General features: G+C 39.2%; 3 protein-coding genes across 6 annotated transcripts in view; all 3 read left to right on the forward strand.

The window, feature by feature from the left end:
* The window catches only part of rassf4a (Ras association domain family member 4a), a 21,526-nt gene extending 12,315 nt beyond the window's left edge, over positions 1-9,211 (forward strand). For 3 of the 4 annotated variants that reach the window (XM_031877723.1, XM_031877709.1, XM_031877716.1), the window contains 7 exons: positions 2,111-2,217; positions 3,093-3,172; positions 5,105-5,274; positions 5,627-5,728; positions 5,808-6,104; positions 6,679-6,776; positions 7,582-9,211. In XM_031877723.1, coding sequence (XP_031733583.1) covers positions 2,111-2,217; positions 3,093-3,172; positions 5,105-5,274; positions 5,627-5,728; positions 5,808-6,104; positions 6,679-6,776; positions 7,582-7,651 — 924 coding nt within the window. In that variant the 3' untranslated portion in view covers positions 7,652-9,211. The remainder of the gene's footprint in view (positions 1-2,110; positions 2,218-3,092; positions 3,173-5,104; positions 5,275-5,626; positions 5,729-5,807; positions 6,105-6,678; positions 6,777-7,581) is intronic. The other variant, XM_031877732.1, reaches the window with a different exon arrangement.
* Positions 9,212-9,574: 363 nt separating this feature from the next.
* On the forward strand, positions 9,575-15,528 carry paox (polyamine oxidase). The gene is made up of 10 exons (XM_031877696.1): positions 9,575-9,841; positions 10,689-10,865; positions 11,055-11,185; positions 11,295-11,482; positions 12,499-12,680; positions 13,057-13,226; positions 13,435-13,514; positions 13,646-13,758; positions 14,630-14,784; positions 14,895-15,528. The coding sequence occupies exons 1-10, from the start codon at positions 9,688-9,690 to the stop codon at positions 15,045-15,047; spliced, it is 1,503 nt and encodes a 500-aa protein (XP_031733556.1). The 5' UTR covers positions 9,575-9,687; the 3' UTR covers positions 15,048-15,528.
* Positions 15,529-16,818: 1,290 nt separating this feature from the next.
* Positions 16,819-19,402, forward strand: mtg1 (mitochondrial ribosome-associated GTPase 1). The gene is made up of 9 exons (XM_031840603.1): positions 16,819-17,070; positions 17,270-17,334; positions 17,771-17,875; positions 17,971-18,057; positions 18,168-18,224; positions 18,433-18,523; positions 18,605-18,666; positions 18,759-18,855; positions 19,029-19,402. The coding sequence occupies exons 1-9, from the start codon at positions 16,968-16,970 to the stop codon at positions 19,145-19,147; spliced, it is 786 nt and encodes a 261-aa protein (XP_031696463.1). The 5' UTR covers positions 16,819-16,967; the 3' UTR covers positions 19,148-19,402.
* The last annotated feature ends 13 nt before the right edge of the window (positions 19,403-19,415 follow it).

Below are 19,415 nucleotides of genomic sequence, written 5' to 3' on the forward strand. Positions count from 1 at the left end.
GTGTGTGTGTGTGTGTGTGTGTGTGTGTGTGTGTGTGTGTGTGTGTGAGAGAGGGTGTGTTCATGGCTGTTCAGGAAACTCAGGAGTGGCGGGTCAGCAGGGTTCAGCGGTGCAGCTGCTCTGACTGTTTGTATTCCAGAAACAATGAAGCCCTGGGAGCAATCTGCCTCACCTCCCAAAACCCGCTTTCTGCTTCTTCTCTCTTTTCTCTGACATTTCAGCATTACAATTAAAATCCATCTAAGAATGGCACTAAACTGACTGTTCATCTCCAGTATTATTATTCTTTCAGTAGTTTGCACTTTTCTCACTGACAAGCCTCCTGTTAATCCCACCGCCGTGCAATTGTGACATAACGATCAGAAGTTATCCATCGAAATGAAACCATTAACAGTCTATAAACACAAAGGCATACATCTAGAGCAGGGGTCTCAAACTCATTTTCACTCTGGGCCACATCAACATTTCCATATCAAGTGTACAGTAACCAGCCAAAGAGCTGCTTCTATGACTGTGTGTTTAAGTATCTCATAGTTATGACTTTCTATCTCATAATTTCGACTATGTGGATATTTTTGTTATCAAGTCTAACTTAATTTTATTTATTTTTTTAAACTTTTTTTAAAAACTTTTTCTTTTTTTTTGCTGGCAGATTTGCTGGCCTTGAGTTTGAGACCCCTGATCTAGAGGCTCAGCATAAATAATTAGTTCAGCTCCTTAAGTTGTTCGTGGAAAAAGCAGTCTGAGATCCTCATATGAACTACTTTCATGCATGCATTAGTGTGTCAGGGGTCCCATGGTCCGAGACAACAGGAATACTAAATACGTATACTAAATCTTAATTTGCACAGTTTTTAACTACAACCAACGTGGTTGATCAGTGTTCCTTGGTTTCATGCCTTTTGGTTTTGTTTGTGATTATTTTAAGTCAAAATAGTTTTTTGCAATTTCTCTGTCAGCCTAATTGCTAAAATATTCCTGAAAAGGTCCACACACACCTGTTTTGGAAAAAATTTTGTACTTTTTGGACTCTAACAGAAGTTACAGGCACCAAGCTGATTTTTTTTGGTCTTCTACCTTCAGACAAGTTGTTCACAAATAATCAGGAGATCAAGAAGCATTTTAGATATTTTACTTGAATAAATTAGTAATACTACGGTAGTAAAAATACTCTGCATTATTTAAGTAAAAGTATAGTGAAAATATAAAGCAGCATAAAATGGAAATACTCAAGTACCTCAAAAAAGTACTTGAGTAAATGTACTTACATTCCACAACTGCAAATTATTCACCCTTTATCTCTAATGAGCTCACAATTTATTTTGACATTAAATAGCTTGGGATTTAACCAGAAAGGCCACAGGGTGAACACTTCACACTGCCTTCTGACAGGAATCAGTTTCACTTTGGTGTTAAAATCTCTGTGACGAATAGATTTATAGACTTTTTCCATTGGCAGAATTGTGTTAAAAGATCTACATTGTATTCCGGAGTATCACATAAGTTATTGTGATGGTATAAAAAGCTGTTTGAGATGAAGGAAACTGATCTGTGATTATAACAGTCACAGTTGTGCTGTCAAATTTGAATCATTACTGGTTCATTTACAATATGTGCACAAAAGACTTGATCTCAGGCTTCACTATTCAGTCCAACATGCTTTATTCATAATTTTTTTACATTCATAAGCCAACTGAAAAACCGGGTGACACTGTTTTATTTCTGTATTCAGAACAAAAGGGTTTTCTTCCAAATTTAGAGTTTCAGTTCTGTGAAATCAAAACATCTCCCCCTGCGTGTATACGTGACCCAAAGCAGTCATGTCTCTGTCTTCAATATCGCTGCCTTCTCAGACGTGACTTCACCCTTGTACTGTGTAAAAAAAGGGTGGGTCAAAAACCTGACGCAATTTCTCCAAGATGAGAGGGTTCACCCTGTAACTGTGAGCGAATGTTCCTGCACGTACACCTGATATTGAGCTGCTGTGGCAGGCGGCCAGCAGGATATCCCCTCTGACCATGAGTGCTGATGATCATTTTTATTTGTGTGTGTGTGTGTGTGTGTGTGTGTGTGTGTGTGTGTGTGTGTGTGTGTGTGTGTGTGTGTGTAGGAGGATGGCGAGCTAATCCTTGAGGGTTTGCTGAACATCTACTGGGGTCTGCGCCGACCAATCAGACTTCAGATGTACGACGACAATGAAAGATTTCGTCTCAACCGGTATGACAACTCGGTCCAGACCGACACAGATGACTTCATGTGTTGAACAAATAGATGTGGGACGTGTGACTACAACACTGGCAACAGGGATCTCTCACACAGTAGCAGACAAAGACAGACTAGACTCACTGACCTTGTGGTTCATCAGCGTCCCCACCCTTAAGGAAACTAGGAAAACTCCTTTTACCTGTGTGGTAGGCCTACACCTGATGGTGTTGTACTAAAGATTTGGCTGTATACAATAAGAGATTGACATGTTACAGCATGTAACAGTGAATGAAATATGAATAGTTAGGCCTGAAACAAAATAACAAATTAAAGAACAACATGCAAAAGCTACATACATCATTTTCTTTTTGCATTGGCAACAAATTTTAAACATTCACTGGTTCCAACTTCTCAAATGTGTGTATGATATTCATAAGCTCCTTGGCAGAGTTATAAAGTGAATATATTTGGGTTTTAAAAACAAGCAAATTGAATCCATCATTCTCACTGTTTCAGTCATTTATGAGCAAAACGATGAATGAATTGAACAAGGAATTGATTGCAGATGGCAGATTTATCTACAATGAAAATATTCTTCACCGGGTTGGAACTAAAAACAAGGAAAGTTAGCTCAGCAAACACCTGGATGCATTTAGCTAAATTAGTTTAGCTTAACATAAAGACTGGAAGAAGGGAGTAACCAAAGGTAAAAGCCTACCAACAACAAACAAACAACAAATGAGTTATCAACATAACTGCTTCCAGTCTTTGAACTAAACTAAGCTAAGTGTCCCCCGGCTTTAGCTTCATTTCCACAAGTATGGTATATAGAGAGTGCTATAAATGTTAACAAACAATAAAGACATTGTTCCTCTGTCTTTCTATAGAAACGATAGATCGGGTTTGGCAAAGCAGCTCTCAGCGGAGTCTAACAATAACTCACCGGGCACAGAGAGTGGACCAGCTAGTGAGTAGCACACGTGCAGTCATTCTCACACACTCACACACACTTGATTGATTAATGTAGATTACAAACACATGTTGAAACAGATTAGAGCGCCACACGTGTTTAATTGAACATTTCCATTGGAAAGGTTGGCTCCCATGTTGAGCACAGATTAGCATGAGATGCCACCTAGATCAGATCACTAACTCTATAAATAACCAGGGTTAGACTACTTAACATTTACTCCTCTGCTAACTCAGATCATTTGTCTGGGTTTGTCACATGATGATCTTAATGCTGTTAGAGCAGGGGTCGCCAATTGGCGGACAAGCGGTCCGGATCCGGACCCAGCCGCCGTGAGTCAGAGAAGTTATTTCACGTGACGTTCTCCAAAAAGAGAAAAGTGGTCAAAGAGACCAGAGTCTTTAACCAAGAATGAACAGACTCTTATAGGTTAATTATTCACACGGACAGTTTATAACCAGTGTGTCTCATATGTTTAGAGACCGTGACGATTATTAAAAGCGGTAAATGAAGCGCCACTACGAGGCAAAGCACAACTCTTTTGAGCAAACGTACCCACTCACATCTAAATGAAGACAGAAAATAAACCTAAGAGTCCAATATGATCAGAATCCTAACGCATGAATTCACTGACCAACAATGATGTTAACAGAGAGAATAGAGCTGAAACAAGTGGTTTAATAACCACCGATAAAGTCCATGCTCACTTTATCTTTTTAGAAGATGAGAGAAATATAATATCGTGGCTTTTTTGATTGACATCACTTCACACCTGAATGAACTGAATTTAAAGCTGCAGGACAATTCAGTGAAATTCATTTTTCTAAAATATATATCGCAAGTTAGATATTATTGTAATGTTCCAGACCTTTGCCCGAGGACATTTTCTCAATCTGGACCTTTTGGAATTTTAATTGAATACCCCTGTGTTAGAGGATTTCAAATTATTTAGAATTCAGAATTATTTTTATTGAACTCACACACAGAGCAAAAGTATATGTTTATATACTGTATATGTATTGAGAAATCCACGGCGCTGTCCGCGGTGCTGAAGTAGCAGACAGATCTTTAATTGTGACTTTCCTTTCTCTTTCTCCGTCCCCCTGTTAAGAATTAGCAAATCATATATATGTGAGTGTGTGTGTGTGTGTGTGTGTGTGTGTGTGTGTGTGTGTGTGTGTGTACAACAACAAAGTTACTTATAACCCTAAAGAAAACTGATTGACTTAACATTGGCGTCTGTGTTAAAAACAAGGCGCATTTTATGGGAATGGAAAAAGTCACATACACTTTGAAACCATTTAAACATAATTTAAGAGGCGATGATGTTGGTGATCACCTCAACGATATGTGATGGAGGGTGACAAGTATCTGTCTTGGATACGGACACATTGATACGCTAGATAAAAAGGATTTTTCAGAAATTGTTTATCATAAATAGCACATACTAATTCAACAAAGATATTGGCTACACTGGTTATAAAACTGGTGTCAAATATTGGTCAAATTCTGTAAATGAATCAAGAGATGTTAATCATGAAATGGGGAGACTAGTATGCAGCAAATTCTTTGTTTTTATCCTTGAAAATATAATGAAGTGGCAAAATGTTTGGTTCCTTGGTTCAAAACAAACAGATTTGAATTAATTGACTAAGTTAGTATAAATTAGTCTGAACTAATTGAATAAAAGTATATAGTAATTGTCATTTAATCCTCCAAACATATTTGATTATCAAAATTACTCACAAAATTGGGCCAGGCATCAGACAAAATGTGAATACCGAGCATGTGGAACACCATATGCTGATCCATCTTTATGTAAAACTGTTCGCAAATGTTTTGTAACTTGTTTTCAGTGTAACTGCCATGCATAGCTGCTGATGTATATAATGCATACTTTAAAAGAAAAGTGTTTTTGTTTACTCTGAGGTGGTCACATGTGTGGTCAGGAGGAGGAGGATTCTCCTCAGCTGCTGAGGACTAGGAGTGACGCCTCCTTCATGCGGGTTCAGAGGAGGTCAAAGACACACACTGCCAAAGATTTGCAGCGCTTGCGAACACACCGGTTCTCAATCAACGGACACTTTTACAACCACAAGGTACAATAAACACAACACGCGTACACGCACACGCATTAATGTATCCCGTTGATGACACATTTCCAGGTGTAGAAGGGAAGAAGTTTCCTGTGCGGATGTGCCTGTACTAGTGCTGAGTTTCACAATAGCCTGTTGTGGGCTGATTTCATTAATATGTCACATAATACAAAGGTACAATGTGTGTCTTCATCAGTTTCTCCTGAATGTGTTTTTATTGAACAGATTCCAGCTTTGGACTGATGGATTTCCTTCCCGCTCAAAATATCGAAGGAGTTCAATTCCAGGAATCCCTTAAGTGTTGATGAAGCCAAGTTCCTAATACTTTGTGTACTTTTGCTTCTCCTGCTTCCAGACATCTGTATTTACTCCAGCCTTTGGATCGGTCACTAACGTACGAGTGAACAGCTCCATGACGACTGGACAAGTCCTCAACCTGCTGCTGCACAAGTTCAGAGTAAGCAGTAAGACACACGTTACATCTCAAGTGATCCTTCAGTTGAACCGGACATAATCTGTATTTGTGTCTTTTTAAGGTGGAGAATAAATCTGAAGAGTTTGTCCTTTATATGGTGCACGAATCTGGAGGTAATTTGCCATTACTCGCTACGATTACCCAACTTACCAACTTATTCATTGGGGTTTTGTCAGTAGAAATGTTGTGTTGTGTGTGTTTGTTATCACTTGTTGTATTTGTCTACATCGTTGTAGAAAGGACCCGACTGAGGGATGGTGAATACCCACTGGTGGCTCGTGTGCTTTATGGTCCCTGTGAGAAGATCTCCAAAATCTTGATCACAGAGGCAGACCTGGGAGAGGAAGTTACATATGATGTGAGTCTGGGCCTACTGCCACCACTCTCTATGTCCTCTTGTCTATTTTGTGTTGTCCTAAACATAGACACAGAATGATACAATGAACAGTTGGGTTAAATTTAGAAAGCCGAGGAAAGATATCCTGTTTCGGGACTGACAATAGGCTAAGATGGCCGACGGCATTTTGTTGTGACTGACCTGGGTAATAAATAAAAGCTGTTGCTGGAGAACGTTTCTGGATTGTCAACTCAGTAACACAAGTTAAAGGGTCAGTTCATCCAAATAATTTACCTCTATATCTAGCCATAGTTTTGTTTTTATATGTAGGGTTTGTAAACATACACATATTTTTTCTTACTTCACTCCAACACAGTGGAGGTGAATGCAATCTTGTTAGCTATTCTATGTGTTTTACCTTCTACTGGAAAGCCTCTTGTGTGTAGACATGCAACTTAGGTCACCTTTTAGTATTTTTACCTTTAGTATAACTTTTACTTTAGTTTATAATTGTATTATGCCTCCATGCCAGTGACAGCTGTGACCAGAGACGTTATGTGCTTGTGCTGATATGTTTGAATCTTTTTCTTCCCAGGTTGCCCAATACATAAAGTTTGAAATTCCTGTTTTAGACAGCTTTGTAGTGAAACTTAAAGAGGAAGAGGAACGTGAGATAAACAAGCTGACCAAAAAGTAAGTCAAGAGTCTCTCCACTCAGCAAACAGTTACAAAATTGGTTCCAGTCTAGACAAAGACTTCTTTAATGACGGTCTATTTCATTATGTGAAGCCAATATCTGTGATTGAGGCCGGAAGTATGGAATCAAAACAAGACCTTCAATGAGGATAGTGTTTGTGAAAAACAGTCATCACTCACTGTTTTCAAGATTGTGTATTCAAAAACGCATATGACTGAGATTTCCGCCTCATATTATGTGTTGTGTGTGTGTCATTGATCTCCGACATGTGGGCTCAAACGCACAAACTCATTGTAACTACAAGTGGTAAAGGATTTTATATGTCAAGAAATTCCATGAAAAAAAACAATTGAATTGATCCTTCTAACATGTAACACCTGTCAGCTGGTTCCTCTGTGCCACTGACACATCAGTGAGCCACAACATTGCACTGAGTGATATGTTCCTTCATTGCAATGAACATGGGCACTGTAGTTTATTTTTTAGTCACCTTCCTGCTACCTTCCTTCAAAGTTTACTCCTGTTTGAGTAACGTTTACTAAAAACTACAGAGCAAGTATTTAAAGCGTTACATCTTAAGTTCCTGCTTGGGTCTGAGAGCCATAGACAGGGTGAGGAAGGGGTCCAAGTAACACATTGTAACAATTGGGATCTTGGGGGTGCTTTTATCCCTCAGTTTACAGTTTACATGTTCTTTTTTTATATGTATGTATTTAAATGTAAGTAATTGAGTGCCTGTCGGAGAGTGTAGGAGTCTGTTAGCGACAGTCTTTAATCGTGTGTGTTTTCTCTCCTCTGCAGGTACAGCGCTCTGAAGTCTATGATCCAACATCAGCTCGAAGGCAGAGCTCACACCAGTGACAGAATATGAGTGTTTTTGTATGCACTGATGTAACCTGTGTGTGTGTGTGTGTGAGGGGGGTTCAACACTAATGATTGTTGATTTACTGTGGGATCATTTGCCACAACTGTAGTAAATGTTAGAGGTAAAGGTAAAAGGGTAAAAGTCAAGGCTGTAATAGAACCATATCATACACCAATGTGCTTCTACTCTTAGAATCATTTGTATGATCTGTTAAAGTTACTGTATTACTTTGAATTGTATCACTGCTGTGATATACCTACTGTTAATATATTTGCATTTTGTACGAAGATTCTTACTGCAAAGTTGAATATTGATACAAGCTGTTTTTTGGTAATGTACTCTCTGACTTGGACCTTTTTATGTAATAAATCTGTTTTAGAGTGGCCTTTATAAATGCTGTTGGATCTCTGCTGAAACCAAACATAATACCCAGCTCGGACTTCCCACAAAGAAATCAGCCATCTTTATTATTTCCTGTACTTCCACGGTGACTGGAGCACAGATTAGCATTGTTCTTCTGCGTGACCCTATTTGCCAGCTAGTTCCCATGAGCTTTGTGTGTGTGTGTGTGTGTGTGTGTGTGTGTGTGTGTGTGTGTGTGTGTGTGTGTGCGTGTGTGTTAACCTATCAACATTACACAATAAGGGTATCCTGAGAAAGAAGGGCTGTTCCGTTTTCCCACAGTTTCACAAACAGCAAAACTGATGTAATATTTTGTGGACCAACCTTGACCATTATTGCTACAGTATTTGATTAATCAAATAACCATTTGAGACCAGAGGGGTTTATTAATATTTGTGACTGCGCTGGGAACTTGTGCAGCAAATATTTCAGACTTAAATAGCTAGGCAAGAAGTCTGAATTGCTGGTGCATCGGTCACAGAAACTGCAAAACTACATACGTACACACTGTATATATTGTGAGCACAGGAGCGCTACAGGGTTTCTGTCTCAGTCCACGTGCTGCTTTACATGTATTTAAATGACTGTGTTGCAAAATATCAGATTACTAAATTTGCAGATGACAACTAGGACAACGCTTGTCACCATTTAGTGAATTCCTCAGCATCCAGATTCTTTACGCTCTTAACTGGTCCCAGAACACCGACTGCTTGTGGAAAAGGCACAACAAAAGCTGTTTCAAAAAGGTGCCTTAAGAGATTTGTTATGTCAACAAGGTCACATGTTCTGACAGGAGGTGTAATATTAGTGCAGTGTGGTAACTTGTCTGTGTTTGACCTGAAGAGACGCAAAGAAAAGCAGGCTAAGCAGGCATCCAAATTTAATATGGAGCAGTCAGCCATGCCTGGAGACAACACTCATACAGCCAATGTTGTAGTAACACACCACCCTTTTTTCAACAAGGGCAAGTTAGCCACTCATCAAATAATGTTATTTTTATTCAAGTCATGTGTGTTTTTATGTACTTGTTTATACTGTAATGCTATGTACTAGTGACTGAAATTTTCAGTGGCATACTGATTGATTATGAGAAGAAATTCACAGCAGTTGAGAACGTTGCTTTTGAGATATGAACATATTTCCCTGACAGAATTGCACAGGAAGGCCAGGACTAAGACAGATGAGGAAATAATGAATGGAGGAACACTCCTCCATGAAAACAGCCAGGAAGTCACATCCAGCGAATACACCGCCTTTGAGCAGCCCTGTCAATTGGATTATTCCAGAAAATAAACTCTTTGTCAAACTCAAGTTTAAGACATTTACAAATTTTTTTCAGTAAGATAATTTTCACAAATGAACACCACTTTTATGATTTTTGAGCGTGAATGCAAACGGCATAAGTAAAAAGCTAATGTTAGTCTATAAACGAACTACACAATGGTCGCATGAGCGCGAGCATACACCACGAGGCTGTGAAGGTGGAGGAGTCGGCGTGATGACGTTTTGTAGGTCCGCCTACTTCAACTGGACTTTGACTAAGGAAGAAGTCCATATAAGAAAGTAGGTAATTCACATCCTATTGATTGTGTTGAGGTGAGGATAGCGGCCTAACGTTATTTGTTTGAAGCGAAGCGAGTATGGCTGTGACCGCGGACCCAAAGACAGTTATTATAGGATGCGGGATAGCAGGTATAGCAGCGGCACATCGCCTCGTTAACGCTGGATTTCGTCACGTGCGCATACTTGAAGCGACTGCGAGAAGCGGAGGAAGAATAAAAACCGACAGATTGGGTGAGCGACTGCGTGTGCAATTTAAGTATACTGCTCATATCAGAAATCACACTTGACGATGTGAAATTCATATTTTGACTGTTAGTGGTGAATATGGAGGTATGGAGGATCTGCAGGCCTAAAAAAAACACTTGAAAAAAATGCTGAGCCACTGGCTTAAGCAGATATACAGTGGGAACAAATTGTCACACCCATGATAGTTGTGTAACCGTGTAGATTATTTTTAAAATAAATAAGAGTCTGTCACAAAGTAAAACCTTTTATCATTAATATACATTTTCTCTGTAACTACACAATTTAACCTGTTACATGATAGGCTGCATAATAGAGCCTTGGTATCATCTTTTACTCTTGAAACTTTCCCCTGTTTCCTCCAAAAATCGGATGCATCTTGTCTTCTACACATATTAACTTTCTCCTGTCTGAATTATTGTAGTTCCCTCTATACGCATAAACTGCTGTAAATTGCTTACAGCTGGTTCAGAATGCAGCTGCCGGGTTATTAACTAGAACTAGCCATCAGTACCACATTACCCCTGTTCTTGCATTCCTCCATTAGCTTCCTGTACAATTTCTAATAAATGGTAAGATCCTGTTCATTACATATAAGGCACTGCATGACCTTCCCACCACTTACATTTCTGATCTAATGGTTCTTTATTCTACCTCTCGACCACTCCAATCCTCAAATCTCTACCTTGTATCCATCCCCCGCTCCAACTGCAAAACAAAAGAACCCATCTCTATAGCCAAGCCTTTTTATGGAGCTCATCCCTGTTGTATGTTTTAGTTCATTTCAGTTTGGTCTGTATCTCACTCACTACAATCCTGTTTTTGTTCTCTGCAGGTAATAACATTACAGAAATCGGTGCAAGTTATATCCACGGTCCATCCAAGGAAAACCCAGTGTTTTGTCTGGCTCAGGACTATGGCCTCCTGGATCCAGAGGCCCTCACCCCAGAGAACCAGGCCATGGACGTTGATGAGCGTCCTCTCTGGGTTCCCAACTGGTTCAGCAGTTCAGGTCAAATGCAATCTGTCATCAGCCTGTTTTAACACATCATGTTCCCTAATTAAAGTTATTTGGCAATGTGTGCATTCAAATGATCCTATGTAATGGTATAATGTGTCCAGTGTATTGCTATTGATTACTCTGTGCAAAATACATACTGTTATTGTTACAAATGTTTTATATTCCGTGGGTGATATGCAGGTCAGAAGCTCAGTGCTGAATACATGAAACCTGCTCTGGAGATGTTCAATGAGCTATTGGATGATACTTTTCAATTTGAGAATCAAAAAGAAACACCTTGGGCCAGCGTAGGACATTTCATACGGTCAGAGGTATATACATTATCTTTTAAGTGACCAAAATTATTTTTCTGCTGCGAAGATCTGAGAAGTTCTTGGTGATGAACTGAAGCTTTGGATGGGTGTTTGGTACTGTGTGCAGGCACGACAGCAAGCAGCCGAGAGGTGGAAAGATGAGGATAAAAGCACCAGGGAGCTGCTTCTGTGTGCCATCAGTAGCATGTTGAAGGCGGAGTGCTGCGCCAATGCGTCTTCTACCATGGATGAGATAGACCTGGTGGGATTTAATATCTACAAGGGTCTACCTGGACTGGACTGCACACTACCAGGGTTTATAGTAACTATCTCATAAGCATATTCATACACGCCAAATTAAGGGTACAAACAAATACGTGACTGTCACATATGAGAGCGATTGTACATTACAGTAACGTATATGTTTATATATTATATTGCTGTTGGTTTACTCTGACGAGGGTCTTACGTGGCACCACACCATAAGACTATTTTACATACAGAAAAAAAAGATTCATAGATAATAGAGAAAATAGTCAGCAGTTAAAAGATAATGAGTTACAGCCTTCTAAATAACAAGTATTAATAGTTGTTTTTTAAGCTCTCTGCTCAGCTCTTTTTTTCACTCGGTTCACTTTTATTTATTTATTTCAGATTTGGGGACACTTTTTGGCTTTTTTTTTTAACGGTAGCAAACAGAGTAAACTTCGACAGGAAACATGAGGGGAAAGAAAATGGGTTTTACATGCAACAAAAGTCCAGGGACGTTGCAGTGCTAAAGTGTCAGTTAGCTGGAGGGCCTCCTGTTGCAGGTCATATCCATGTCCTCCAACATCAACACCAGAGGGTGACAACTTTCTTTTTCTGCTATCAAGAAACAGTGTCACCCCCTAGTGTTGATGTTGGAGGACATAGATATGACCTGCAGTAAATTGAGATTTCAGACACGGACTATTCCCCATCATTTTGTGTTATCCTTGACAGCTTTAGAATTGCGCAACGTGCCATGTAAACTACTTTTTTGTTCTTTTATGGAATTTTTCAGGGTACTATATAGTGCATAAGTTTACACACTCAGAATTTAGACACTCAAATAAAATGGCAGACAGTAAATGTAGTGCACTATATAGTAAAGACATAGTCTCTGCTGCAGGGGGATCTCTGCTCTATTGTTCACTGAATCGCCTTCTCGTAAGGTAAAATATACCGACATAAACTGGTCCTCCTTGTGTGCTGAAAATGAGCCTTACTGAGAAAGACAAATGTCCAAGTCCAGTAGAGTGCTATACAAATCCATCTACGTAACTTTTATTTATGCCTTTTTCTTACAGTGGCTTTGAAGACCTAATCAAGAAGTTGATGTTGGAGATCCCCACTGATGTAGTGACCTACAATCTGCCTGTTCGTTGTGTCCACTGGAACAACACAGAAAGCGGAGGAAACACTGTCACGGTTGAGTGCGATGATGGACAGAGGATCGCTGCTGATCATGTTATTGTCACAGTACCTCTAGGTAAACGTCTGCACACATACTGTACTATTGTTCATCTCAATGCATGGAATTGAATGATTGCAAATAAGACATTAGGACATCTCTCAAAGTTGAGGAGTTTATTAGTTGTGGGGTGATAGGCTAGGCAACATTATTTTGGCTATACAGTAGGGTTGGTCGATATGGATAAGATCTTCTATTCTATTCTTATCCTCTACAAATCAAATTACTTCATCACATTGATGCAAAAATAGTCCTGCTCGTTGATTTGCAACTTTGCCACAATGTTATAGTATAACCAGATATAAAGGAGTTGCCATACCATATAAGTGGTATGGTAAAATATCTTAACCCACCCGCCCCTATTGGCATGAACTCTTTTTTTTTTTTTTTTCAGGATACCTCAAGAAGCACCATTCAACCCTGTTCTGTCCTCCTCTACCGGCACACAAGCTGAGCTCCGTCCAGAGACAAGGATTTGGAACATGCAACAAAATATATGTAGAGTTTGAATCACCGTGGTGGGATGCTGAATGTCAGATCATCTACCTGGTGTGGAAGGATGAGGTTTGTGCAGCCCTGAACTACATAATACATTTAGCTTCTAAATGTTATTTCATTCTTTAAAATAGTGGTAAACACACTGTCTTGACTTTTTTTCCATCTACAAATACCGCATCATTTCTTAATAAGTATATCACTGGTAAATAAACAACACCTGATTATAAATGCACACCAACACAAACAGTCTGTTTTATATCCTTTGTCTCTTCAGGAGGATGTTTTGGACCAAGTGTCAAACAAGTCCTGGATAAGGAAGATGTCCACATTCACCGTGCTTAAACCTTCTGAAAGGTCAGCAGCATATGAGGCACCTGAACCGTGACGGATGCTCATTCGTCCCTATTTAAAGTTTCCAGGGTAAAACATACTGTATTTAGAGAGCAAAGAAAAGCCTTGACTCCTCTTGCTAATTTAACTCTCAGATATAGCCATGTTCTCTGTGGCTGGATCGCTGGGCGTGAGTCAGAGTATATGGAGACACTTCCTGAGCAGGAGGTCAGACTTTCCATCACAGAGCTCATCCGAACATTCACAGGTGAGTCTCAACCTGTAGCTGTCTCCTGATCACTAGTATGGATGAAAATGGATAGAAATACTTGTTTTACTTAAATGTATAATTAAAAACTGCTTTACACACAGGAAATGCACAGAAAAGCCTGGCAAACTGAGATGTCTTGGCTGCTGTACAGAGGATAACACTCTTTGGATTGAGGAATCAATGTAGCTTCTCCTGTAGTGCCACCTTCTGGCCAAACTGTACAAGTTGACTCATTAATTGTAAGACTGGCAGAGAAGTGTCTCCATTTTTAGCAATGTATGCAGTGAATGTTACAGCCTCCAGGGCCACACATATGACTTTTAATTTTTAATTTGTCAGTTAATGTAAAAGATTGCTCTAATCTTGATGTTTAACAGGATCTCAAGAAGTTGTATGTTGAGATTAAAGTTCTCCTGTAATTCATGTTCAATTTGCTACTTTGGCAATTCATCCATAACTTTTTTTTAACGGATTCTGAACTTAAACTGGTAGCCAGCACTAGAAAGCTAAATAAAGCCAACTCCAAAGCTTTATCGTCATCACATGGACAACTAGTTTAACTGTAAATAGTGTGTGTGTGTGTGTGTGTGTGTGTGTGTGTGTGTGTGTGTGTGTGTGTGTGTGTGTGTGTGTGTGTGTGTGTGCGCTTGTGTGCATCTGAACAAGAGGTCACACACACCGTCACCCAACTCATCCGCAGATTTACAGGTGATGCTAAATACGTCACAAGCATTGGGCAACAGTTGTCCACAGTTCAGAGTGCATTACTTCCTCTGCAGGATCTTTGTATTTTCTAAAAATGTTTCCATATAAAAGTTATTTTAGAGTGATCTCTGTCAGCACTCGCAGACTAACTGTGTRTGTTTAGGAAACCCTACCATCACCCCGAGGAGAGTCCTGCGCTCCCAGTGGTTTCATGACCCCTGGACATGTGGATCGTACAGTCACCCAGCAATAGGCTGTTCGGAACAGGACCTGGAGAACATGATGGAGCCCCTGCCTACGAAGGGATCACAGTCACTGGTACCTACATCTTCATACTGAAACACAAATGTGTGCACTGAGCATAAACAAAGATTCACACATAATTAACCAAGGTGTAAGACTCTTTGAAACTATTTGGTCTGTTTCAGCCCCTGCAGGTGTTGTTTGCTGGGGAGGCTACTCATCCATACTACTACTCCACCGTCCATGGAGCTCTTCTCACTGGGTGGAGAGAAGCTGACAGACTCATCTCTCACTACTCCTCCATTAGTCCATGTGAGCCGCCGAAGTCAAAGCTTTAAAATAATCTATGTTTCTTTGACAAAAAAAGATTGATCAGATTTATGGCTAAAATCTTTTTCAAACTGAGTTGATTCGGAGGATTGAGGAGAGCTGCTGTTTATGTAAGGCATTGCCCAGGCCAGTGAAGTAAGAGACTGTTTATTGCATTGAAACAAAAGTAATCGATACAGTAATGACATTGTCATTAAATACGTTAAGGATACAGCTTTGAAATCCTGATGAAAGGCCTCTTTGTATAGAACACAAAGAAAAAATTAAGTTTGAAGTTGCACAGTAATCCGGTTTACAAATCAACTTAATGATACAGTTGTTAGAATTTGTGGTGATTTGATCAAATGATTGTCTTGATTTCATGACTAATTGAAATCCATGCAGTTTTCAACTTTATGCTTTGCTGATCTTATTTTTTTTGTTCATTGAATGAAATATCAGATTCTATTGATAAAATATATATTTTTGAAATAAACTATTTGAACAGTTCTGTCTGAAGTCAACGACTGAATTTATTCCTACATTGATATGCAAATAAAATGATAAAGTTTCATCTTACATATGTAAAAATTATATTTTAGTGTTTGTAACTGAAACCCAGGTTCTCAGATTATAATTAATTTTGAATGATATTGTTGTGGCAAAATGACGAGAAGAGACGGCGAATTGAAGTTGCAACCCAGTGTTTTAATAAGCACAAGCCAACATACGAGTTCAGCAAATCCAAACAAATCCAATGCATTACTTTTCACAGATTACTTTTATAGTCAAAACTCACCCCCCTTAAGTCACTTCCCACCAATCAAACCAGTGGGTTGAACACAAACAGAGCACCCTGGTTTCTTCACTATGTCGTGCTCTCATGTCCTCGTTTGGGTCGAGATAACCTTTTGGCAGAACACACAGTTCGTGTACGGGAAATGTTTGGACACACATTGGAGGGATAGATTACAATTTGTCTGGCGTGCCTTAATCTCTTCCTAAGAATGTTTTTATGAAACAAATGTGTTCAGTTCAATCCTAAGTTACATGATGATTTTCTTCAACAATATCATGAAACATGCTTGGCCATAGAAAGAGGGTTTGGACTGGAGAACCTTAAATAAGTATTGATTTAATTAATATAAACTTAACTTTACAAGCCAACGCTGCACAGTGAGATCTCACTGACACAAATTTCCCCCAAAAATTATTTTGTCAGAAAAAGGATTTGCAAGCACAAAATCCATATTTATGTTGGATTTTAAAAGGTAAAAGCCATCACCAAGAACAGAACAAGGTTGATCTTGGGAAACATCATACTGTATGAAATGTTTTCCTTTAAATAGGCTAGTAACTACCTAATGTGATCCAAAGGTATGGAATAAAGGAAATTAATCTTAGATTTTTATGTAACCTTGGGTGAGGAATTTTGACAGCACGTTACTTGAAATAAACGAGACCAATGAATAAGAAAATAAGAATTTTCAAGGGCTAACTAAGTGGTACTCAGGCCAACCCTCCAGCATAGTAGGTTCACCTTGATGTTGGCAGGCAGCCGCCATTAATGGTAAAAGAAGACTAACAGAGACGTGGTGTTTTATCATTTGATAGCATCAACTCATTACAAAGGCGGGTATTTAGCTCCTGCGCGATACAGGTTCAAGAAATAATCATTAAGCGATAAGTAATTCATTTTTATTTTATCCTGCAGATGGCAGTGATGCATCGTTGGCGTGTACACTGCGAAAAAGAAAACAGAAGAAAAAGAAGAAGAAGAAGTCACCGGAACGATGTTGTTTGACGGCAGATTCGAGTCGGAATGTAAACAGTGAAGCACACCATCAAAATGTCCAGCAGCAAGATGCTTTGTCGCTAATCGGTGAAAACACGACTTCCATTAACACAGACAAAAGCCAGACGTGGTCATAAGTAGATGAACAGCAGCCATGAAACTGTACCACGCGCTCTGCAATGTCGGCAAGTTCAGGACTGTTTTTGACTTTGGTGGACGGGATGTGGCTCACTGGTTCCCCGGACACATGGCTAAAGGTGACAACTTTTCTTTAAGTTATCTCCAGAGTATATCAAATAATGCATTTGGAATATACGTGTGTGCGTGTGTGTGTGTGTGTGTGTGTGTGTGCGTGTGTGCGTGCGCGCGTGTGTGTGTGTGTAAAGCAATCATTCCTGTATGTAATTTACTGGTCACATATTTGCTATAATAATAGTTTCAACTGACCATTTGCAGGACTCAAGCAGATGAGAGCCAGCCTCAAGAGTGTCGACTGCATCATAGAAATCCATGATGCCAGAATATCCTTTATTGTTGACTGCATTAACGTCTGAATATAGCAGCGCAAAGTGGCATCCTACTTTTGATTACATGTGTAAATGAAATATCGTAATGTCATCACTTGAATGTAATAACTAACCACAACTAATAACATTGAGAGAAAATTACAAAACAAATCATAAAGGTGTGATCAGGATAAAGATTGTTCTAGGTGCCACAATCTTCACATTAAAATGATTCTGTTGTATAAGAGAGAGCAGAGAAAAAAAATCACCTTTTTGATTCAATACTGATCTTGATACAACCAGCAGGAAAGCGTAGATTAAAAGCCATAGGGGGGACACAGGGATCATTGAGATATCTTTTCTTAACTTCAGTTAAAGATCCTAGCATTGTACATCTTTTCACTGGAGAGGTGAGAGCAGAACAGTTTGATTTGTCTTTAACATTGTGGACATCCCCTTCTCTGGAAGAAACCCTGCGTTTCAGGAGACGCTCGATGTCAGACCCCACCTGCTAATTCTAAACAAGATGGACCTTGCCGATCTGTCCAACCAGCAGGTCAACAGTCTTGCTGCTATTGTCACAGAGCCACACGTCATCAGCGTTTTTATAGATCACTTACATAAAATCTCATCTTTACATTTGCCCCGCAGAGAATCCTGAAGAAGCTCGAAAAAAAGGGGGTGACGAATGTTCTCTTCACAGACTGTTTGAAACAGAGAGATGACAACATCAAAAAGGTAAAAGTCATCTTCACTGAATACTCAACATTTGACTGTTTGCAAACAGCAGATATAAAATAAAAAATTATGAGCATGAATGTGCAAATCGTTCCTGTTTTTTTCTGTAGTTGGTGCCGATGGTGGTGGAAATCATTGAGAGCAAACCACGCTTTAACAGAGATGAGGTATGCTTACTCCAGACAGTTTAATAATGTATTTTGGTGGCAACTTTGAGAGTAGTACGCATGTTACATCTGTCAGGGCTATCTGGCCTCGAAACCGTATTCCACATGGAACCATTTATTTCCAGTCTTTTCCTCAGTATTCTTATTTGTAAGGTATTGGAGGTCAATATGTTGGCTGTGCTCTAACCTTGTCATGTAAATCTTTCAGAATACAAATTATTGCCTGATGGTGATTGGAGTGCCCAATGTAGGGAAGTCATCTCTTATTAACTCCCTGAGAAGAACAAACCTGAAAAAAGGTTTGTGTAATAAAGTAGTTGATAGTTGTTGGACGTTGATTCGGTGTAATCATCTCCTCAGTAATAAAGATTTGTTTTCAGGTCGTGCATCTCGAGTAGGTGGGGAGCCAGGTATAACTAAAGCGGTCCTGACTAGAATTCAGGTGAGTGTCGATCACATGTTTGTCACTGTGTATGTTCGTGTGTTCATGGGTTCATAGTGTTGCAAAGTATTTGTATCTGTCTTTGTCCTCAGGTGTGTCAACGACCTGTAATGCACCTGTTGGACACACCGGGAGTCTTGCCTCCTAAGATTGAGAGTGTTGAAACGGGCATGAAGCTGGCTTTATGTGGTGAGCAGAACAGGATTATTGCTCTTTTCTTTGACCAACATAACGATTACTGTCATTTAAGAAACAACATGTGGAAACATTGTTGTGCTGTGTTTAATTGCTGTCACAATTGTCTGTATATGCAATTTTTCCTATGTGCTCAACAAATATTTAAATACATTTTCCTTCTCCAGGAACTATTCTGGACCATTTAGTGGGTGAAGACATTATCGCTGACTACTTACTCTATTCTTTGAACAGGCTTGGGATGTTCAGGTATGATTTACTGAACTTTCATATGGTCAGTGTGTAAAATTACACATATGATAATATTGTGTAAATAATGTAGTGCTTCTGAAATTATTTTATACATATACAATTAGGGTTACAGACTCTCCACCTCCCTTCCTTTCTTATTTTAAGTGTCATTTATTTGCCAAAAAAGAGACAAACTGCGCAATAAACAAAGATTAATTTGATTGATAGCAATATTCAATCTTATTTTAATTTCTATAGATGTCACGATGATAGTTGTGTAGAGAAAATCTGATATTGTGACAGCCCTACTTCACATTACTGTG

The sequence above is a fragment of the Anarrhichthys ocellatus genome, unplaced genomic scaffold, assembly GCF_004355925.1.
Source record: "Anarrhichthys ocellatus isolate YVR2014 unplaced genomic scaffold, GSC_Weel_1.0 scaffold3, whole genome shotgun sequence".
NCBI lineage: Eukaryota > Metazoa > Chordata > Actinopteri > Perciformes > Anarhichadidae > Anarrhichthys > Anarrhichthys ocellatus.